A 23863-nucleotide genomic window follows, 5' to 3' on the forward strand; every position below is an offset into this window, starting at 1 on the left:
TCAATACACGCTCTAAACGACGATAAAAACTGCAGCAAAGTTCATGCGGTAGTTCCCATTATTGTCAATAACAGACTGACACATACCGGGGACTTTATTTTACAGAATGTATAGGCAACTAATGTCGTAGATAAACAATATATGATATTTTATAAATCATGTAAATTCTATCCGCGATGAACAAAAATTAAAGTATGACAGATACTAGTGTTTGCAACTTGTTGTTTCATTGTCCACCCATCTTTTATCACAGATAAAGAGAAAGTAAGAGAAGAGTGCTTACATGAAGAAGGAAGGAAAGGCCAACAGTACTACAAGAATAAAGCTCTGTTAGTTCTGTCCAGAAACATAGTGCCAAGAACTTTATTACAGTATTTCCATTTTTTGTTTCCAAAATTAAAAATAAAGAGAAAAATTAAAATGTACATCTAATATAGACAGATTTGTACTTTGGAGGTAAACAGGAAATAATTATAATAAAAAGTACAGCAGGCGAAGAGTAAGATACACGCTAGATAGGCTCAAGTCTGGTGAGCCTATAACCACAGTTCCAAAGGTTCCCAAATACACACACACATTCACTTGCAGGCAGGAGCTTCGTCTCACACAGGCCAGTCTTAATGTTGGAATAATACAGTTCCACAGGACCTCTAAGCAAGATGAAGATTTATCCCACAGGGAAAGCAATGGAATGCCAGATATTCATTAGGAACATTCTTAAAAAGTTTATATACAAGCAACATAGAAGAAAAATCAAAAGACGAGTAAACGCCAGAAAACACGAAATATAGTAATCCATTTTATAGTCATGTTTTCCAATGCCCAATAAAACTGAAGAAGAATATGAAGATGAAGATGAAGGTTGAGTTATTGTGTAGATATTATTGTAAAATATTTTTAAAATAAGATCATACGAATATAATAAATATGGGAGCTGTTCTCGCTGATGTCTTTCTGGGACATATCGAAGTCTCCAGTAATATCTGCAAGTTTAATCATTCTTTGATAACCTGCATCATTTTGTGTCTTAGACTGCTTAAGTGAGTGGTTCTATGGGCCTACATTACGAGTAGATGCCCCGATGTGATGAGATATAATCTTTGCTTTTCGTAAAGTGAGTATATAAAAGCACTTGAGAAAAAGTTCTTAAGATACAGTGTAAATGAGCGAGGTATAGTTATCGAATAATTCGACTAACATGTTCTAACTTGCAAGTGACTTAAAATAAATTATTTACGTTATTTCGTCATAATAGTTGACAGTTGTCCTCGTATACGCTAAGTCTCATATTCCTTTTAAACTTCAATGCCATCTGCCTTGTGTTTTCTATAAATCATAACTGTTCATGGTGACAAAAATGATTTCTTCTAATTTACACGCAAAATTACCCATACACTCGAGAAATATTGGAATTAAATGACATGGATCAGGAATAAATGTTAAAACTGACGAAGTTCGGTTCGTTTTATGAATCGGCAGCGTCGCAGCCTTAGGTTCATAAGTTCCTTTGTTTGATTCCCGGCTGGGTCGAGGATTTTAGCCACGTGTGGTAATTCCTCTCACTCGGGGATTTGGTGTTTGTGTCTGCCTCAGTAGACATCATATGTATACTAAATCACAGTTCACAACAGGAACACTCAATAGAGAATATATCTCGGATTAACGTAAGAAAGAGTGTGTGGCTATGAAACAGGATCGAGTCCATACGAGAGACACAGTTTACATCTGCGATCCCACAAGGATGTGGGAAGAACGACGGAAAATAATAACAATAAGAAGTTATTTAAAGTTGATGGAATGTGTTTTCTACCGGTTGTACAGACATATTTAACAAGGAACTTCCGAAATTCACTCACTGCGAGAATAGAAAATGACACATAACATTCATTTGTAAATGTTACGAAAATATCCTAATATTCTTTCATCGCTTATTTTTATAATTCTTCGTGCAAAACTATTATATATTTCTAACAGTATAACTAAAAATACGTCACTTTGCAGTTGAAGAAGCAAGAGTTCTAAGATTTTTTTTTTTGTTTGCAGATTTCTCTCTAAGACATTTTGTTATTGGAAGTCATTGTAAGGGAAATGGTTAAAATCTTCGATATTAAGCGTCGGAAAACATGAGCGTTGCAGGATTAATTCTGTGTTGTATCTTACGGGTATAATTATCATCTTGGCTTTTAGGAACTTTTCATTGTTTAATTCTTCAAATAAGATAAAAACATATTGTGAATGCTTGCTTCTTTCCGCCTGTGAGAAAGTCATTGATGCATGTTATTTAGAGGCCTAGCATTTCATGGCCGTCTAATGTGTAGCATGCTCCCATAATATACCTTATACCAGATCTACGAAGTAGTGCAGCATAGAGAGTACACAGGCAGAAGGAAGCATTAGCCTGGCATTCCACTGCAGCGGAGCACGACCCATGCATGCGGCAACATAATTATAGCAGCAGCCTCTTCCTTCAGACTAGAGTATTAATTGTCTTTTTTAAATTTCATATGACACGTATCACAGTCTAGGAACAAATGAATTATAAGACATTATTTGCAGTGATAGCGAGCTAGGAGCACGAATAATGTGATTCAGAGAAGATAAATATTGATACGTATTGAAACCGTCTTCCCATTATGGGAATATAAACGATCGGATGGTGGAGGTTTATTATTCGGAAATTATCGTTACATTTTCCGCTCTGGACATTTAAAACCATTTACCTCCGGCTGGTAACCTGTAAACTATTTATTTAAGAATAAAAAGAAAGAATTCGTTTCAAAAATTAAACGTCGAATAATAAAGAAATTAGCGCTTATTCTTTCTTTGAAGAATGGAAGAATTATTGAATTTAGAGAAAGTAAAGCCCTAGAGAACGATATCTAAGGTTTTTTCGCGATTCTAAATCCATTAAAAGCACAAGAAGGTGCATCCTTTTCCTGATGAAGTTCTCCGTCTTCCAACCAGATGGCAGCCTGGTCTCCAATATCCATGTCCAGAAGAGCGATGTTACTGCCTCCTCCTGGTCCTGTGCTCACTATAGTGCTCCACGTATCGCTGCTAGAAGCCTTCTTCTTCAACGCCAATCTGGAAAGCAAAAGTAAATCTATTTAGTAGCTATTCCTAAATTACTTCCATGGCATGTAAATATCATGAGTGTTGTCATGGAATTACATTATGTGCTATATTTTCTACTAACAATCGTTGACGGGACAGTGTTTGTATAATTGCATAAGAAACCCCATCTAGTGGAGTTGAGTATCAGCACACCTTAACTGACAACAATAGTCTGCAAGGGTATTACTACTGTTGATAAGTTTTAGGAACATGAGACATTTTCCTCTTAAAACAATAATCACCACCACCACCAACACTTACGACATCAAAGGTCTTTTAATTTTTTTGGACTCAGTGATCACCTGAATTTTAAGCTTATTAAAACAGTCACAACAACCACCACCAATAAGTATATGTAAGGACAGGTAAAATTAGAATAATCAGACTCGTCGCCATAAGACCTATCTGTATCGGTGCGATGTAAAGCCACTAGAAAAAAAGAATAATCATTATTTATAGCTGAGTTTCCTTATTCATCATTATTGAATTATCTATCTAGGTTCATAAACATATAAATTTACCGCTATGGGCAGCTAAACTTGGTACAATAAGCAATGATTACAGCCGAACTTTCCATCGTATTTTATTTCATATCATTATGAGTCAGGCACTTCGTGAATATTCCTTGTAAGAACTACTCAGCAGCTAATTAAACTTTAATTTGTTTTCTACTGTTAGCATTCATCTTGTGTACTGTTGAATATCACCCTTTCAATAGATATGTGTATTGTCTCGTACTTGGTATTCCTGTCGCCTGAACCGGAGAAAGCGAACTGGTACAGTCCAGGGCAGAAACAAGTGAATTCCCCTGAGTCCCGGCTCCAGCCGACTCCCTTGTCCGTGAGTTCTGTGGCGTAGCCCAGCTTGGCTGGTCCCTTTCCTGAACCCTGAGGACGCGCTCCAGCACTGGAGAACGCCACGACGCCATTGCAGTCAATGGCAGTGGCGAACTTCTTGGCGCCCACCACTCCTCTCGGTGTCTCCGGGCGTGCTGTGACGCCCAGCGTCAACCCGAGGAAGAGCACTGCGATGAGCATGGCGGATATCTGAAACAACAGGAGAATATGAATGAAATGTTGCGATTGGACTAAGATAAATAGTACGACTAGTTTGGGTTATTGTGTGGCTCAATAACATTATAGATGTTATTAGTTGTTACGTCCCACTAACTACTTTGTACGGTTTTCAGAGACGCCGACGTTCCGAAATTTAGTCCCGCAAGAGTAAATCTACTGACACGTGGCTGACGTATTTGAGTACATTCACATACCACCGGACTGAGCCAGCATTTAACCTGTCAAGTTGGGGTCAGAAGGCCAGCGCTTCAATCGTCCGAACTACTCAGCCCGGCGACTCAGTAACGAAAGGCAATTCATCTATGGTCGAATTTTATTCATTTTCACAAAAACATCTAAATGCAACATGTCTATGACTTCGGAAGACTAAAGCCATTAACTTCACCCTCCTTTCTGAATGGTGGAAAGCCCGCCCAGGCTTGTCTGTGATTTACAAGCGGGTGGGGGAGTTAGCAGAAAGACCGCAGAGCGCACAACAATCCATTGTCACATTGTCATAAAAATAAATTGTTAGAGGTGTTCATCCAATCTTGCAGAGACTTAAAGATCAGTAGAGAAAAAAAAAAGTGTCTCCCTCGAATTCGCGTGCTTGAGTGTTACAAATTCTTCAGATGAAAAGAAGAGGGGAAAGAATTGAGAAAGAATCGCATAATAGTTTACTATGAAATTCCATCACACTAACAAATACTGGTCACTTTACAGAATAGAACAGAATACTCCCATCCCATAGTTCCCGATCGTCTGAAACTAGGGAGAGAGCATTCATTTGTTGTAATTTATTTATTAGGTACAAGCATTAAGTTGTCCTTGTTACAACGATTTATGTATTACTTCTTCTTCTTCTTTTTTATCTGTTTACCCTCCAGGGTCAGTTTTTCCCTCGGACTCAGCGAGGTATTCCACCTCTACCGCCTCAAGGGCAGTGTCCTAGAGCTTCAGACTCTGGGTCGGGGGATAAAACTGGGGAGGATGACCAGTACCGGTACCTCGCTCAGGCGGCCTCACCTGCTATGCTGAATAGGGGCCTTGCGGGAGGATGGGAAGATTGGAAGGGATAGACAAGGAAGAGGGAAGGAAGCGGTCGTGGCCTTAAGGTAGGTACCATCCCGGCATTTGCCTGGAGGAGATGTGATAAACGACTGGAAACCACTTCCAGGATGGCTGAGGTGGGAATCGATCCCACCTCTACTCAGTTGACCACCCGAGGCTGAGTGGAGCCCGTTCCAGCCTCGCACCACTTTTCAAATTTCGTGGCAGAGCCGAGAATCGAACCCGGGCCTCCGGGGGTGGCAGCTAATCACACTAACCACTACACCACAGAGGCGGACACTTTTTTATTTCTTAAATTTAAAATACTGTACACGGTATTTTTACTGAATAGAGTGTTTAAATATGTACCATGGCTCATTTCATAAGTTATATTCTTTAATCCGGATTTTTCTTTAATCCGGAATTTCATTAATTCGGTCAACCTAGAGTCTCAATTAGTCCGGATTAATGAGGTTCTACTGTACCTAGGTATATCCATTATAAATTTTATCGCCCATTTTTTTTCCTTTTTGTTACCTGTCCTAGGACAAACATATCTTACTCTTTATTATTTTCGTTAGTGTTTATTTTATTTTTCCTTATTTCCGTTTGCCACATGTTATGTAGAATAAAGAAAAATGTTGCTGTTCTCCTCGGTGTATTCCATTGTTAGTTTAATAATATATTAATTTAATAATTGAACAATTGTATAGAATTATTTCTCTCTTTCTATTTTGGTTTTATATTCCTTAGCCAGATATTTTGCCCTAAATGCATCAGTCTCCCAACATTCTCAGTAGATGGACCTCTTCAATTATTTCTCTGCAATACAAACAGCGATTTTCATCTCATGCTTCCCTCTCTGACTCTTATTCTTATATATACCAATTAGCCACTACACCATACCTCTTAATTTGCCGTCTGTAAGCTTTCCTTCATTTATTATTTTTTGATAATTTCACAGAATTCCGATAATGTTCTTTTAGTCTTACATTCTGCCATAATTATCTGTTCAATGTTTTTCACTTTACTTCTTTTTTCTGAATCTCAGGCCACCTTACAGACATGTGACGTTTACCTATTTGGTACATTTGATTCAGAATCGTTGTGATTTGAAGGTGATGATGCCTAAGTCACAAATATTATGCTGTGGATACACGATCAAACAACGGACTGTTATTTATTTATTTATTTATTTATTTATTTATTTATTTATTTATTTATTTATTTATTTATTTATTTATTTATTATTCCTCTATTTATTCTTATTATTAATTCTGGTTAGAATGGACCTACTTTGGACCACGCTTGTTCAACTGTTGGACTTTGAACTTTGCCCAATATTCTCGTATTTTATGCCGGTCAAACAACTTTCTTTCATCTGCCCAGAGGGTACCTTTCTTCCGGTTTTTTCCACGAAATCCATGGACTTCTTTCAGGGTGTGTAGTACTGACCATCTGTCTTGAAGATCTGATATTCCCAGTTCTTCAATGTCCTTCTCACTTTTTGTCAGTCAAGTGGTACGAATCTTCTTGTTCTGCCAGAAATTGAACAGGCGATTATTTATTTATTTACAAAGTTAAGGGCCGATGACCTATATTTTAGAGCCTTTAAACAACAAGCATCATCATGACCACAATCATCTTCATCATCATTATCGTCGTCGTCATATTCATCATCATAATCATCTTCATCATCATCATCATATTCATATTCATAAAATACTAAGCACATTTCACTTGTATATCACACTAGGTGACAAGGTAAATAAATAAATAAATAAATAAATAAATAAATAAATAAATAAATAAATAAATAAACTTGAATAGTAATGTTAATAAACCTTCAAATGGAAATGTTCTGCATTCTGCAGGACATACAGCACATGGATTTAGTACACCTGAAACTCAGGTAGAAGAAGTCTAATTGCTCAGTCCTTATAACGGAACTGTGAGGATGCTAACTGTCCAGGCATAACGTCCTCGTCGAGAACTAGGGTCTGTTGAGCGGATGAGAAGTTTTGTAGGTGAAGCGTAAGATCAATAAAAACATCCTGTCGCGAATGGTGATAGCTACTCCTTGTATTTTGCGACCAAGTGACACCGCAAGAAATTTCCGTCCTCCTTTAATATCTCACACTTTCCTAACTTTCACACGAGGTAACAGCTACCAATAGTACCTAGTAGGTGATGTTCGTGCCAGGAATCAAAACGTCCATTCTCTAACTAAAATTAAAAAAAATAGAGCAGGAATTTTTCTGTTCGGGGTTATCAGTTTTAATTATTTTTACAATCTGCTTTACGTTACACCGACACAGACAGGTCTTATAGCGACGATGGATAAGAAAGGGCTAGGTACAGTTCCAACATTTGCCTGGTGTGAAAATGGGAAACCATGGCAAACCATTTTCAGCTCTCCCGACAGTGGGATTCGAACCCACTGTCTCCCGAACGCAAACCGATAGCTACGTGGTCCAATCCGCTCAGTCACTTGCTCGGTAGTTTTTTAAAATTACCAACAGCAGCAGGGAGTAAGTACAAGGTTCATACATGAAATGTACTCATCCTGCAACAGAAATGGGTATCGGGATGATTCCTTCAGACAAAAGTGGTCAGGTATATAGTTTACCATTGATAACAATAATAACAACAACAAAAACAATAATAATAATAATAATAATAATAATAATAATAATAATAATAATAATAATAATAATAATAATGGTGAGTGGAGTCAGCGCGTCTTGGTGTAGGTCTTTCGAAATGACGCCTCATAGGCGACCTGTAGGTCTGTGAGGATTGGGTCACTGTCTATGATGAATTATAATGCTGAAGATGACACAAATATCTAGCCCCAAGTCATCGGAATTAACCTTGATCCAGACGGGAATCGAATCCGGGTCCCTTTGGCCCGAAGGCCAGTATGCTTCAGCATTAGAATTTATTACAGGTAGGGCCCTCATCCTCACAGAAACGCAAGTCACCTTTACAGAGACAACTCGAAAGACCTGAACCAAGCCTTTTTGGAGGCCAGACATTATTATTATTATTATTATTATTATTATTATTATTATTATTATTATTATTATTTTGCTTGTCTAGCCACCCTAAGCCACTTTGTTTCCTGTAGACAGAGCGAGTTGGACGTGCGGTTAGGGGCGCGCAGCTGTGAGCTTGCATCCGGGAGATAGTGGGTTCGAACCCCACTGTCGACAGCCCTCAAGATAGTTTTCCGTGGTTTCCCATTTTCACACCAGGCAAATGCTGGTGCTGTACCTTAATTAAGGTAACGGCCGCTTCCTTCCCATTTCTAGGCCTTTCCTATCCTATCGTCGCCGTAAGACCTATCTTTGTCGGTGCGACGTAAAGCAAATAGCAAGGAAAAAGGAAGTTTCCTGTAGATGTCTACGTATGAGTCACTCGATTGTGAAGCCAGGTCGTCAGTAAAGTTCTCATCCCGCCATTAGCTGGAGTCAAGTGGGAAGAGCACGATTAAAAACCGCACCCAGTATAGTCGCGACCCAGTCTGCCTCGAGGTGTGTGTACAAATAAGGCATTCTTATGCTCCTCATGCCATTAATTCTTAGATGACGTTCACAGTTGTACTTTGCGGATTATTTGAGAGAGACAGAGAAGTTAACATTTACACATGCGAGTCACATTTTATTTGCAATATATGTAATGTATGCAATTAAACCGAATATATTATTTAAAGGAGTCATTTTCGACATATTTACATTGTTCTTTTTCTTCTACTACCTCTTTACCCACATATGTCGGATCCCGGGTGCGAAATGGATAGCACACATAGATTTGGTCCTGTTTTACGGCCGGATGACCTTCCTGACACCAACCCTAGATGGAGGGATGTAATCACTATTGCGTGTTTCTATGGCGGTTGGTATGTAGTGTGTTGTCTGAATATGAGGAGAAAAGTGTTGGAACAAACACAAACATCCAGTCCTCGAGCCAGAAGAATTAATCAGACGCGATTAAAACCCTCGACCCATCCGAGAATCGAACCCCGGACCCTATGAACCGAAGGCTTCAACGTTGAACATTCATCCAAGGAGCCGAACGACATGTTTACATTATAATATCTAAATATCTTTCCAAATATTTTAATATTTTAACGTCGTTCCGACTCAGTTAGGTCTTTTGGCAACGATGGAATAGGAACGTGTGTGGACTGGGAAGGAAGTGGCTGTGGACTTAAGTAATATTCAGATCCAACATTTGTCTGGCGTCAAAATGGGCAATCCTTCGGGATTGTCGATTATGCGGTTCGAACGAACTGCAGTATATGCTGAATGCAAGTTCACAGCTATGTGTACGTGTAACCAACTCGCTCGGTAAACAAAATGTTCTGATCGGTTGCACGGTTTGGGTCAAGTAGCTGTCAGCTTGCATGCGCGAGTTAGTGAGTTTGAACCCCACTGTGGTCAACCCTTAAGATGATTTTCCGTGGTGTCCTATTTTCGCACCAGAAAAATGCTGCAGCTCTACTTTAATTAAGGCCACGGTCGCTTCTTTCGCACTCTTAGCCGTTTCCTATCCCATCGTCGCCAAAAGACCTATCTGTTTCTATGCGACATAAAACAGATTGTAAAAATAAAAAAATAACCAAAAATAAAAACATCTTCATTTCTGTTTCGTATTCGAGTTTCAGCTGTTCGAATTGCGACCTTTCATGAAAAATGAAACAGAAATTGCTGAGCTGCTTATCCCTTGTTAGAGAGAGTTGCAGCTGAGGTCGATATACGAATGGAAGATCGCTTTACTCACGGTTAGACTACAGTCCGATCAAGTTCATGTCTTTTACATTTAATGTACAACAAATGTAACTATGAAGAAAGAACTGACTAAATATATTGTTAACTGCCGGAATTTAAGAATATGATTTCGAAATAAGCCAAGTAATCTTAGGAGAGTCTAATGTTAAGATCGTAAATATGGACACTGCAACGACTCATTGTCATCCTTAGTTGGGACGTATTCTTTTTTTTTTGAACTCACAGTATACTTTGGAAGCCCGTACAGTGTAGATGCAAATAACGTACTGTATGTTGGAGAGCTCCATTTGAATAAACGCTCGAAGACACATTGTTCACTACCGCGTGGGTCGGTACGTTGTTAAAGTTTATTGCCTGAGTGAAGGGAATGAGTATTTATTACAATTCGTGTTCTGCGAACGGCAGGAGGAATTTTAAACTACAGGTTAGTGGAAAAATGTTGTTAAAAGTGGAAATTGTTCTGTTTTCTAATACGTGCGTGTGTATGCTTATTAGCAAAGCCGGTGCATACTGCTCTTTAACAAAAATAGATACTCCAGTTTGAACCAGTGTGTGATAAAGTACAATGTGCCTCTAAAATGTGGCGGAGTGAGGGAGACATGGTAAATGTAGGCACCTAGCCGACACCAATGTAAAGATGGGGTGGAGACACCGAAAGTCATATTTTCTACTTTCCCTTTAGAATGAGTATTGTAACTAACTGTAGCGTTTGCCCATAGTATTGTTTTGGAATTAGTATGTTTTCTTTGTAGCTAATCTATAGTACTTAGGTAGGATTGCTGTGATAATAAACAGCGACTTGAGTGTGTAGTTATCTTAGCAGTGTCTTGGAAGTGTTTATGGGAATTTGGCACATACTGACATTTCAACGACCTCTTATTACCATCCTAGGTTGGAGCTTATGTGTTTTCGGATGCTTCATAATGATGAACGTGTATAATGAGAGTTGTTGGACGGTAAATCTGTAACATTTGTCAATAATCTGGGAAGGACGTCACTATACTGCCTTAAAAGCGTGCGTGGATGTTACATTTGAAACGGTTAAGGATACTGGTATAACAGTGTACACGATCGGGCACTCGGCCAAATGTCAAGAGCGTGAGAACTTCGAGCGAACGTTGAAATGTATTATTATTATTATTATTATTATTATTATTATACAACTTTTATTTTACGTTGATCATTTGTAGATCCAGTTTTAAATTTGAAAGGCAAAACAAAACAAAGAAGCCTTTTTTCAGTTATTCATTGTTCTCTTATTGCTCGTATATTAGTGAAATAACTGAAAAGATGATAATAGTGATGGTGATTGCTGTCTGAAGTGGTTAAACATCCAAGTAATCGACCCCTTCTGCGAAAAACATTTTCTGTTAATTAGTGCAGGTCTGTAGATGTCTCGCCGGCCCTGCGGTCTAGAGGTAGTGAGTCTGCCCTTTATCCGGAGGTCTCGGCTTTGATTCTCGGCCAGGTCATGGATGTTTACCTGGATCTGGAGAGCTGGGCCGAGGTCTACTCTTGAGGAGCTATCTCACGGTAAGATAGCAATCCCTGTCTAGAGAGCCCAGAATAACGGCCAAAAAGATTTGTTACGCTGACCACGCTTCGCCTCATACTCTGCAGGCCATCTGACTGAGTAGTGGTCCCTTGGTAGGTCAGCGCCCATTAAGGGTGTAGCGCCATGAAGTTCGGTTTGATTCGATTTCCGCAGATATCTACAATTAATTTTTCAAGTTTGCCACTTTGCGGAAGTCAGCTAATCTTTAGAGTGGCCTCTGCTGAGTACTACTGAACGGCAATTGGAGTCGCCTGTATATAAAATGATAATGGTGGATTACCTGGAACCACTTTCCAGCCTCAAGTTTCCTTCCCAGTCTAAATTATAAACAGAGTTCTCAGAATTTGCACGCATGTTATTGAGTTAAGAATTCACACGTGCAGTAGTGTCCTGTTTGCATTCACAGCGGTTTGTTGCGCAGCCTTGGAAGTGAAGTGAAGTCGGCCGGAACTGTGTACGGAGCGCTTACGAGTACTTTCACTGGAGTACGCTGCACTTTCTACTCGGGCAACCTTCAAGCACTAGATATGAGTCACCTGCGGTACAAACAAGCACAACACGGAACTTTTTGGTTTTTCTAGTGATTTAACGTCGAAGGTTTTTGGCGGCGCAAGAATGGGATCTCCCGAATGGTCACAGCTACGCGATCATAACCGCGTGGCTAACTCGCTCGGTGGCATGGAACTTGTTCAATGTTTAGAGCTGCCCTTTGATATCTGAACTGCATCCATATTTAAAGTATAAATATTTGAAATCTTCATTGCTGAATTACGTAGCCAGTGTCACTGCTATTGAATACTTTTTTCAGTTGGACTTCATCAACTTATTTATAGTGTCACACATTTCACGTTCCATCTGTAGTCATTTCTTGGTGGAAGTAGTACACTAATGCACAGAAATGGTGTCCCGACATAAACAATCAACACTGCCCCACTCCAGTACCGAACAGGAGGGGAAAGGAGTGAACGGGTAGGGTTGAAAGCCACTTCAGTGTCGAATAGGAGGGAAAGGGAGTGAACTGGTAGTGCTGAAAGCACAGTGTGTTTATTATATATACATCCACCACTGTGCCCATTTCAATCACAACAGTCTTATAGCGGGCTGTCTACCTGCAGCAATGCATTAGGCGCGCAGGTGGGGGACGCCATGATTTGTTTGTATCCGAACACAATTTCTGTGCACGTGTTTACTTTTTCATCTGTATCTTAGTACCGACAAGAGTGAAATGTAGTTTTCACCAACGTTTCAGTCTTAACCTTGGCTGCTACAATGTGGGAGCTGCTGGTGTATGGGTGGTGCTGAGTAATGATCAGTGCGACTGAGTGTTATGAAATGTGTTACTCGCAGGGTCAGGCATGCTGCAATAGCATGGATCTGTCCTGTACGCCTCATTTTGGCGCCGTCGTCTGTTTTGACGTGAAACGACATTCAAAATAGAATCCTGTGTCACCGGTAAAAAAAATCAATTAAACAAGGAAGTGATTACAAATCAAAAAGTATAATGAATACAGGAATGGTTCATGTATTATTTTAAATTAGAAGAATTAATGCAAAAGATGTACCACGGTTACTGACCAAACGCTTATGATGTCATCACATGATGGCCACCAAATTAAGTTATGTTTTTTGGAAGTTACTTGCCGTGCGTTGTGTTGTACCTTGGCATGTAGGTGTCATGCAAAGGCGAGTGAAATGCCATTTGATTTTCAATAATATCCATCACACAACACCAGAAATGTTAAAATGTGACCGTAATTATTTTTAAAAATTGTAGGTTGTGTGACTGAAAATGTCAGCCAAGTAAAATCACTTCAGATGGTAAACGTTCAGCCGAAATAAAGAGCAGAATTGCTCAGGCAAACGTAGCCTATTGCAACAAAAAGGGTGATGTTTACATCAAGGAATCTAAGTGGAGACCAAAAAGTGATTTATTAATGGGGAAACCACGGAAAACCATCTTCAAGGCTGCCGACAGTGAGGTTCGAATCCTCTATCTCCCGAATGCAAGCTGACAGCTACGTGACACAAATCACACAGCCACTCGATCGTTTTCACGTACACTATGATGTTATATTATCCGAGAGAAAAACATATGTTTTCCTCTCTTTATAAGCGTAATGGATTAGGAAAGGCCTAGGACTCGAGAAGAAGCGACCATGGCATTCTTAAGTTACAGGTACGTCTGCGTGATGTGAAAATGAGAAACCACGTAAAATCACGGTTGCTTATAGTGGGAATCGAACTCATCATCTTTCGAATGCAAGCTAATATCTAACCGGACGAACCGCGCGCCCACCATGCTCGGTAAGGGAAACGAATGGCAGCGGAAGAAACAGAGCACTCTTCAGTCAACAGCTACTACTGACAGCACAATACAATATATTTTGGTTACTCTCAAAGTTTATAACAAAATATATAATCTTGTTACTATTAATATTTAAAATATTTTTTTGCTGCTTTTCTTTTCCGTAATATTAATTTCATCGCTCTTTCAGGCGGAATTTGCTGTACCGAAGCGAAGGTTGGTAGGACTCGCGGTAATCTTTTCACAGTGTTGAAGACAATAGATTCGAAATTAGCGAGAATGTCTGATGATACGACAGGGTGGGACCATTGAAAGGAATTTATAATGTGATGGAGTATAAGCTAGGAGTAAACACGCTGGATGAAACAGTACCAATCTGTGAAGATGTTAGGGCAATGCAAGCGAATAAGTCAAGATAGGTTACCTAAGATTTCTGGAAGTAGAAGGAGATCTAGCTGACATTGGTTATATTTCTTTCAATAGATTTTTAGGTAAAGAGCATAAAATTGAAGACGCTGCAGTTTTACCTGTGATTATAGAATAGTGCATTCTAAAAATGATGCAGAATGAAGGCTGAAAGGCACATCCGACTATAATGAAAATAAATTAACAAACAAATGTATCAATTAATTCAACGACATAATAAATGAGTTGATGTTGCATAATACTTCGGTGGCAATCATCCTTGTAGAATAGGGAACATGCATGATCCGGGGTTTTAATTAAAAATATGCTAATCTGATTCAAAATTTCGTGCAGAATTCAAAAATGTGATCAGAATGTACAAATAATAACTCCAAACATGATAAAAATCTACGAAAATGTCACGTCACGCAAGTACGCGATCTCATTGGTCTGACGTCATCGTACAGGTTGACTGAATTAGCAGACGAAATAACACATAGTGCGCTGTGAGAAGCAGGATACACTTTGCGTATTTCTACTTTACGTTAGTGTCTAGTATGATTAAATTCGAGGTCTATACATCGGATAATAATCTGAGTGGTATATTTTAGACTTAAAATGAATCCTGCGCAGACAGTGAGGCAGAAAACTTATAAATGGTGTAGAGTTCCGATGTGCAATAGCACATCGCATACCATACCAAACAAATTGTTTATACAAGTTCCAAAGACGCTAAAACTAGGGAGAAATGGATTTTGGCGAGCCGGAAAAATGCTGGTGATATATCGGAAAAGTCTACAGTTTATTTTTTGAAGATTTTAACGTAAGATGAATTTGTTTGAATTTTCAAATCATTTTTCCATGTCAGCTGTTCTAGTGGTAAAACTTCAACTTTTAATGTATGATGATTTATTTAAATGCTTCAATTACATCTTGGAATATGAAAGTAATAAACAGTGCATTAAATAATGCTGATTATTAAAGTATTCTCCAAACCTAACCTATGTTTTGGGTGATCTATGTCAAGATAATAAACCAAAGGGGATATGAACCATTTTGACAGCTCTAATTCTACCAATATATCTTGGCATGGGACAGTTATGTATGTCTTTATTGAAGAGCTTAATTGGTAAAGAAATTTAGGCTATATCTAAATAGTCTATAATGTAACAAAGAATAGGCGTGTACATCATGAAAGGAAACAACGTGAATTTAACAAATGTATAACTCTACACAAAACCAATGCTTGTTTGTTGGGGTCTTATAAGTTAACAATGCTCAATTATAATAATTATCATAATATTAATGAAATAAATAACATAATTACACACAGGTGAAAATAGTGATGTAGGTGTTTAAAATATTATCCAACTTGGCCTAAGTTTTAGGTTATACAAGCCAAGTCAATAAACCGAAGGGTAAAAATACCGCGCGAGTTGGCCGTGCGGTTAGGAGCGCGCAGCTGTGAGCTCGCATCCGGGAGATAGAAGGTTTTGAACCCCACTGCTGGCAGCCCTGAAGATGGTTTTCCGTGGTTTCCCATTTTCACATCAGGCAAATGCTGAGGCTGTACCTAAGGCCACGGCCGCTTTGTTCCCATTCCTAGGCCTTTCCTGTCCCATCGTCGCCATAAGACCTATATGTGACGGTGTGACGTAAAGCAAACAGCAAAAACAAAAAAAACAAAAAAAATCACAGCACCCAAAGACATTCCTGTATTGAGCGACTAAAATGTCACCAGGACACTTTTCTTTCCTGATATGCTCAGCTTGTTAAAAGCCAAATGTAATTAATGTTATTGGCTTCACGCCCCGCTAACTACTTCTACGATTTTCGGAGACGCCGATGTGCAGGAATTTAGTCCTGCAGGAGTTCTTTTACGTGCCAGTAAATCTACCGACACGAGGCTGACGTATTTGAGCACCTTCAACTACCACCGGACTGAACCAGGATCGAACCTGCCAAGTTGGGGTCAGAAGGCCAGCACCTCAACCGTCTGAACCACTCAGCCCAACTTGTGAAAACTAGATGAAGTCATATTTATCTTCATCATGTTTAACTTTTTCCCTCCACCAAGATATTTAATTCTCTTTCATGGGCCCCAACCATAAATATATATTTTTTTAGAAATGATAGGTTATAGACCTACAGAACTATGATCTTTCTTTCTTTCTTTCTTTCTTTCTTTCTTTCTTTCTTAATCAGTTTATCCTTCAGGGTTGGTTTTCTCTCGGACTCAGCGAGGGATTTCACCTCTACCACTTCAAGGGCAGTGTCCTGGAACGTGAGACTTTGAGTATGGTGATGAAACTGGTGAGGAGGGCCATTACCTCGCCCAGGCGGCCTCACCTGTTATGCTCAACAGGGGTCTTGTTGGAGGATGGGAGGATCGGAAGGGATAGACAAGGAAGAGGGAAGGAAACGGCCGTGGCCTTAGGTGCCTGGAGAAGAAGTAGGAAAATACGAAAAACCACTTCGAGGATGGCTGAGGTGGGATTCGAAACCCTTCTACTCAGTTGACCTCCCGAGGCTGAGTAGACCCCGTTCCAGCCCTCGTACTACTTGTTTTCAACTTTCATGGCAGAGCCGGGAATCGAAACCGGGCCTCCGGAAGTGGCACACATTAACCACTACACCACAGAAGCGGACTAGTACTATAATGCTACCTATATGTTTATGTTAGTGCTGAAATCCGATTTCTTACTTTACTAATGCTGAAAGCCCGAAAATGTAATGTTATTCTTTAATAGGGGAATCAGTCCAGAAGGAAATATTGAAAGTGATGTGATATCTATCCAGGTTCGTTGTTATCCTAATACTATGGGTTACAGTACATTGCACGTATATAAAAGACGCCACTTACAAACTTGCTTGTTATCCGCTAATTTCTGCGGCCACAAAAGTCACATTTTTCAAGAATGATGACATCTACACATGGTAGATTGTCTGACTGTGCTGTTTTGAACCTTTCTTCTGTCATTTCGAAGTTATTCGCGATCATGAATAATAAACGATCGGCTTTTAGCAACGGCTGATGCACAAAGGCTGGTAGAGCTCCATGCGGTACTGGATCGTGACGTCATAGCGCGCCGCTTACGTCAGAGGCCGTTTCACTCGCCTTGCGGAAAGGCACTATTAAATATTTTTTTAATGGTAGAAAACAAGGCAACATACCACAATGTAATACGTTTACGTACTATTTCATTGGTGTACTTTTCAAAAAAAATATTTTTGAAAATGATGCATGTTCCCAATTATGCTACTTCACCAAATTTGAGCTGTTAAAGAGATGTAGCTGTGAACTAAAATGAGGACAAATTATATCATCTTAGTCTTTTCCTGATGTTTTACAGCAAAATTGAAGGTAATAAATTTGTTAGAATTTTCATCCAAGATAGCCGTAGCCTCGTTTCGAGTCACTTAAAGATTGCCTGATTATACCGTATCTTAAATGTTCATGAAAGAGAATGAAATGTAGAACAGGCCCTACGTCAGAATCCCTTTCTAGCCTGTTCGGTTCCTTACGGGGAAAATCCTCCTCTATTTCCTTAGAAATTCCTATCATACCTTCAGTCTTCATCCAGAATTGATCCCGTAAGCCGCTTCAGGACATCGGATTATCCAGTCAAAGGGCTTCCCCATCTCTAAGGTACCATTCAGTTACCACTCTTGTCTACTTCATACCATTCAAGCAACACGCTTGTTTGGTTGTTGCTATAGTGATCATGGTCATGGAACTACACTTTCACGTGTCTGACTCGTTGGCTGAATGGTCAGCGAACTTGCCTTCGGTTCAGAGGGTCTCGGGTTCCATTCCCGGCCGGGTTGGGGATTTTAACCTTCATTGGCCCGGGTGCTGGGTGTTTGTGCTGTTACCAACATCCCTGCAATTCACACACCACAAACAACACTGCTAGTGGCTTTACGTCGCACCGACGCAGATAGGTCTTATGGCGACGATGGGATAGGAAAGGCCTAGGAGTTGGAAGGAAGCGGCCATGGCCTTAATTAAGGTATAGCCCCAGTTTTTGCCTGGAGTGAAAATGGGAAACCACGGGAAACCATCTTCAGGGCAGCCGACAGTGAGATTCGAACCTACTATCTCCCGGATGCAAGCTCACAGCCGTGCGCTCCTAACCGCACGGCCAACTATCCCGGTACACATAACACTATCCTCCAGCATAATAACACGCAGTTACCTACACATGACAGATGCCGCCCACCCTCATCGGAGGGTCTGCCTTATAAGGGCTGCACTCGGCTAGAAATAGCCACACGAAATTATTATTATTAGTTTTACGTGGAATCTGAACCACAGGGACGTAACTTCTCATTTCAAATGCCCCACGTGTATTGGCCGATATTAGAACCTCGGCGACTTTGGCGAGAAGCTAGAGGTGATACTACTCGGTTATCACACTCCCTTTAGATTTATTCTTGCTGCATGACCTTCCCATTCCATATTTCTCTCTGGTCTTGCTCTTAGTTTGTGTTCCACGTTTGGTTTCTCAGAGAAGTGCATAACAAACTTCTTGCTATTCTTCAATGGCATAAAAAAGATCTGGTGGCATACACACACATTAAGGCCCTTGATTTCGTAAGATGATGGCTAACCATGGAGATGGCCAACAGATATTAGACCGCCACATGGTCAGCCTTACGACGTCATCAGAGGTATTGCTTCGATTTCTCAGACTGAATCGCAGTTCTTTTAACTGTCTCTTGCTTAGACACTTCCTTCGTTTGTAGGTAAGGATTGTAGAATACATCCCCGGGATAACCCCTTTAGAGCGTGGGTTGGTGATCACATGCCCACAGATAATCTCGCATTGTTTCCACTCAAGTCGACCAGGCTTTATATTTTCGAATTCTATATGACTTTGTCAGATCACGTTTTCTTCCAACTCCAGTGGTATTAAGATCTGTGAGGCCTAGAGTTTCTTACCCTTTCACTCCTTTCATGATCCTTCTATTTCTTTTGCCAGTACCTTCTTTATTCTTAGTGTGGGGCCCCTTCCTTTTCGCCTTCTGACAATAATAATCTCAGGATGGTTTCCTAGCTTTAAGAGGAAGTAAAACAACTACTACTAGTTGGAGACTAAGCCCGTGCTTCTAATACTAGAACAAGTAGCATATAGTGCCAAGTGCTGAATGTACTTAAAGACGCACAGTCATTCAAAGTTCCTCACATATACACTTTTCTCAAAAACAATTGAACCTATAGATATAATAATTGTTGTAGGTATCCACAGGATTCGTACCAACATAAGAACTGAATTATATTTTATTAAAATTAAGTCTGATAAAATACAAAATGCGAGGAACAAAAAATACCATGTGTTCGTTCTCTTTTTGAATTACTGTACATAAAATTAGCGATTCCATAAAGCTGAGAAGTTATGTTAAATTACAAGGATCTTCAGTTTATCTATATTATTTGGGGAGTCACACGAACCTTACCCTTCTGGTTCTTTCTTGTTTTCGGCCATTACGTGATCATTCAAGTTAAATTTCAAATCCTAGATCCACCGGGTTTAGAAACACGATTTTCAAGTGAAAAATCAGAAACTAAGCCACTATACCCTAGGTACACACTAATGTCTCCTAGAAGGTTATGTAAATGAAATATTTACAAACAGCTTTTTTTGCCATACCATATCACTGACTGTTTATGGTAAGGGTTTAACTCATATCTGCTTTTGGCTTTCGTCGGTTGAGAAAGGGCTAAGATGATACAGCTTCGCCGTTTGATTGATGTGAGAACGAGAAAGCTTGGAAAATTATTCAGGTTCAGCCCCAAAATTTACCTGATGTTAAAGGGAAAACGCACAGAAACTACCTAAGGTTAAACTACGCCATCTTATCGGGTTATCCCGGGCTGAGTGGCTCAGGCGGTTAAGGCGCTGGCCTTCTGACCCCGAGTTGGCAGGTTCGATCCTGCTTCAGTCTGATGGTATTTCAAGGTGCTCACATACGACAGCCTCGTGTCGGTAGGTTTACTGGCACGTGAAAGAACTGCGGGACTAAATTCCGGCATCTCGGCGTCTCCGAAAACCGTAAAATTAGTTAGTGGGACGTACATCCATTATTATTATTATTATTATTATTATTATTATTATTATTATTATTATTATTATTATTATTATTATTATTATTATAGGATTTAAAAATGACGAAGATGGAAAACCATCTTCAGCGTTGTCCATGACAGGGTTTGATGCTACCATCTCCTAAACACAAGCTTATAACTACATAACCCATTCCAGGTTAGCAATACAAAGCAAAGCAAAGTCTTCTCCGTACAGGCCATGAAGGCCCTTGGAGGGGTGGAAGGTAAAGGCTTCCACTACCCGTAACCTCGGCACTTGATGGGGTAGAGTGGTTAGCCCTACGCCCAGCCGCTTTTGCCCCCAGGAATTAACCTGGTACTCATTTTTGGTGTAGGCTCCGGAAGTCGAAATCTTATTTCTTAAATTTTACGAGTTCTTGACGGGGATTCGAACCCACGTCCTTCCGGGCGAACCGAGAACGCCTTTACCGCCTCGGCCACTCAGCCCCTAGGTTAGCAATACGCTCGGTGCCAAAATTCAGCCACACTTTAGGTATTCAAACGTCTCTGCTCTTTAGCTTATATCCAGATCAAATACTCGTAGTTCTTATCAATGGATAGGTTTCTTGATCAGAAATACAAAGCTTAAGTTTACAAAGAGTAAGAAGAAACAGAAATCCACAATATTCGATAGGAAAGTTGATTCTTGGCCTGAGAGTTGTCATAACTTCCAGACCCATGCATGATACTTATTTCAGAGCACGTTCGCCGCATGTCACGATCCTCCACAAAAGGCTCACTACAAGGAGATAACCTCCCTCTCCTTGTGCAATGGTACTGTGCGACATCCTACGAATTATGAGTAAGATTCTACAAGATTTCACCACACTCGTTCAATGACCCGGTTTAGGTGGGCGCTTAGCAATATTCTCCAGTCACGTGGGAAGGTGGAAAATTGATTGCCTACAACCGAACTTGGAAACTTAAATAGTAAAGAACAAAAGGATTAATTTAGGATTTAAAAATATATCCTCTTTCAAATGGTTATATTAGTCATCTGCCCAAAATAACTCCTGATGGAGGAATCGGCCAAGATTTCCTCTGATAAAACATTGTTTTAATCTGAAGGCTAAGGGCAATGTGATCTTTAAAATTTCTTTAATTAAGACCACGGCTGCTTCCTTTCCAGTCCTTCTCCTTTCTCATTCCAATGTTACCAAAACACTGTGTGTGATAGCATCACGTTAAATCATAAGGGCTTACCGGGCGAGTTGGCCGTGCGGTTTAGGGACGCGGCTGTGAGCTTTCATCCGGGAGATAGTGGGTTCGAACCCACTGTCGGCAGCTCTGAAGATGGTTTTCCGTTTTTCCCCATTTTGACACCAGGCAGATGCTGGGAATGTACCTTAATTAAGGCCATGGCCGCTTCCTTCCCACTACTAAGCCTTTCCTATCCCATCGTCGCCACAAGATCTATCTGTATCGGCGCAAGGTAAAGCAAATTGAAAAAAAAAATCGGAGATTTCATGCCCAGGATCATATTTTCCACGCATGACAGTTTATTCTCATCATCATCATCGTCATCATCACTTATTATTCTTCTGGTATCACGGAGTGCGCTGGCCGTGCTGTTAGGGTCGCATAGCTGTGAGCTTGCATTCGGAAGTTGGTGGATTTGAAACCCACCGTCCGCAGCCCTGGAGTTCCCTTTCCCTGGTTTCTCATTTTATACACCAGCCAAATGCTGTGGCTATACCTTAATTAAGTTCTCGGCCGCTACCTTCCCAATCCTAGCCATTCTCCATCTTTGCGTCGTCGAAAACCTTCGACATGTTAGTCCGACGTTAAACCGCTAGTAAAAGAAAATAAATAAATAAATAAATAAATAAATAAATAAATAAATAAATAAATAAATAAATAAATAAATAACCCTTCTGATACCTTCTCCTCACACAAATTTTGCGGCAAAAATAGAGTAATTATTCGTATTCCTATTTTACGCTTTCCGTATTTTCATCAAATGTTTTCCAAATATTCCAATAGGTTCATGCATTGTTTGGTAAATTTCTTGAAAATTTGTGTTAGTAAACTATTTTTTTCAAGGGATAAAGTAATTTCATGCCAAAGTAAGTTAACGAGTATATGGTTATTAATACAAACAAGACGCCTGAATTTATTCCACCCACTTAGCTACAGGCTGTACAGAAAGTGCGATGGTACGCCAATTAGAAACTGCACAGATCAGGTGTGGGTGAGGCATGGGGCAATGCTCTGGAAACCTCCTGGGCTTCAGATCGGCCATTCACCTGAAAGTCAATCACACCTTTGTTGTCTTCCGTAAGATTCGTGTAAACCATTCCTTTAGGCATACAGCTAAATTGCAGTAATAAACCTATCTCAACAATAATTTATTCTCCCCGTTTAAGACTACACAGAAGGTATATTCGGAATATTTGATTATAAAGTACTCATATTGTCTACTTTTGCTCTGTACTGAACATCTCTCTGTCTAGAACTATGAGTAGCCCATGTACAAAACGTTCTATATCCACTAAAAATAAAATGTGCTTTTGTTCGCGACATTGGTCCTTAGTAACTCCTCTAGAGACAAGGTTCAAATAACGTCGCAGAACGTGTTTAATATCTAATAGAAATTATTGTAAATTAAGGTAGAGATGCAAAGAAGGTTATGTCCTTTAGGTATCCTAAATACATGATGCTGTGTTTCAAGTCGCAGTTATTTCTATAGTAATTGTTTAGAGGGCTACAAAAGCCAGTGAAACTTAGCTCATACAAAGCAATGTTTTTTGTATTGAATATTGTGTTAAAGTAGATGAAGCATTCATTTAAAGCGAAACTCTTCTTAGGATGCTCGTAAGTCTCAATTTGAGTAGCTCAGATGGTAGAGCGCTGGCCTTCTGATTCGAAGTTGGCAGGTTCGAACCTGGCTCACTTCGGTGGTATTTAGAAGTGATTAAATATGCCAGTCTCGTCGGTAGATTTTCCGGAACATAAAACAACTCCTGCAGGGCAAAACTCTGGCACTTAGGCGTCTCAAAAAGCCGTAAAAATAGTCAGTGGGACGTGCTGTAAAACCATTAATATTTATTAACTTTGAAACTTTCCCAGTAAGACCCTTGACGTTCAGCACTTTCAATCTTTTTTGACATTTTGGAATTCTGGAAAGCTACTCTATACTCTCGAAAAGGTTTTTAATGATTTTGAACCAATGATATTTTACGAAATAAAGGAATCTTTTCCCACTTCTTTGCTACAAAACTTTTTTTCACATGCTCATTATTTGATCTTCTTTTCTCAGTCTACTCGTCTGAGACTTACCCAACGATAATTCATATGACGTATTGTCACGCCGGTGTCAGTGCTAGACTAATTGTTAACCGCGCAGCAAGGTGATTTTAGTACCTTAAAATGGGGGCACTGTTGCTTCACCCGATGAAGCTTTATTGAGGTAAGGCTCTTGATGCTAGGTACAATGGCTCTTCCTCTTTACAGTGGAATGCTCGATAATCTGCTACA

The 23863-nt window shown here is 39.8% G+C and overlaps 1 protein-coding gene across 1 annotated transcript in view; it reads right to left on the reverse strand.

Annotated features, from left to right (window-relative positions):
- Positions 1–334: 334 nt before the first annotated feature.
- The window catches only part of LOC136876933 (complement C1q-like protein 4), an 82797-nt gene continuing 59268 nt past the window's right edge, over positions 335–23863 (reverse strand). The window contains exons 2-3 of the mRNA XM_067150696.2: positions 3853–4160; positions 335–3084 (exon numbers count right to left, since the gene is read on the reverse strand). Coding sequence (XP_067006797.1) covers positions 2880–3084; positions 3853–4151 — 504 coding nt within the window. The 5' untranslated portion in view covers positions 4152–4160 and the 3' untranslated portion in view covers positions 335–2879. The remainder of the gene's footprint in view (positions 3085–3852; positions 4161–23863) is intronic.

The sequence above is a fragment of the Anabrus simplex genome, chromosome 7, assembly GCF_040414725.1.
Source record: "Anabrus simplex isolate iqAnaSimp1 chromosome 7, ASM4041472v1, whole genome shotgun sequence".
In the NCBI taxonomy this organism is placed as follows: domain Eukaryota; kingdom Metazoa; phylum Arthropoda; class Insecta; order Orthoptera; family Tettigoniidae; genus Anabrus; species Anabrus simplex.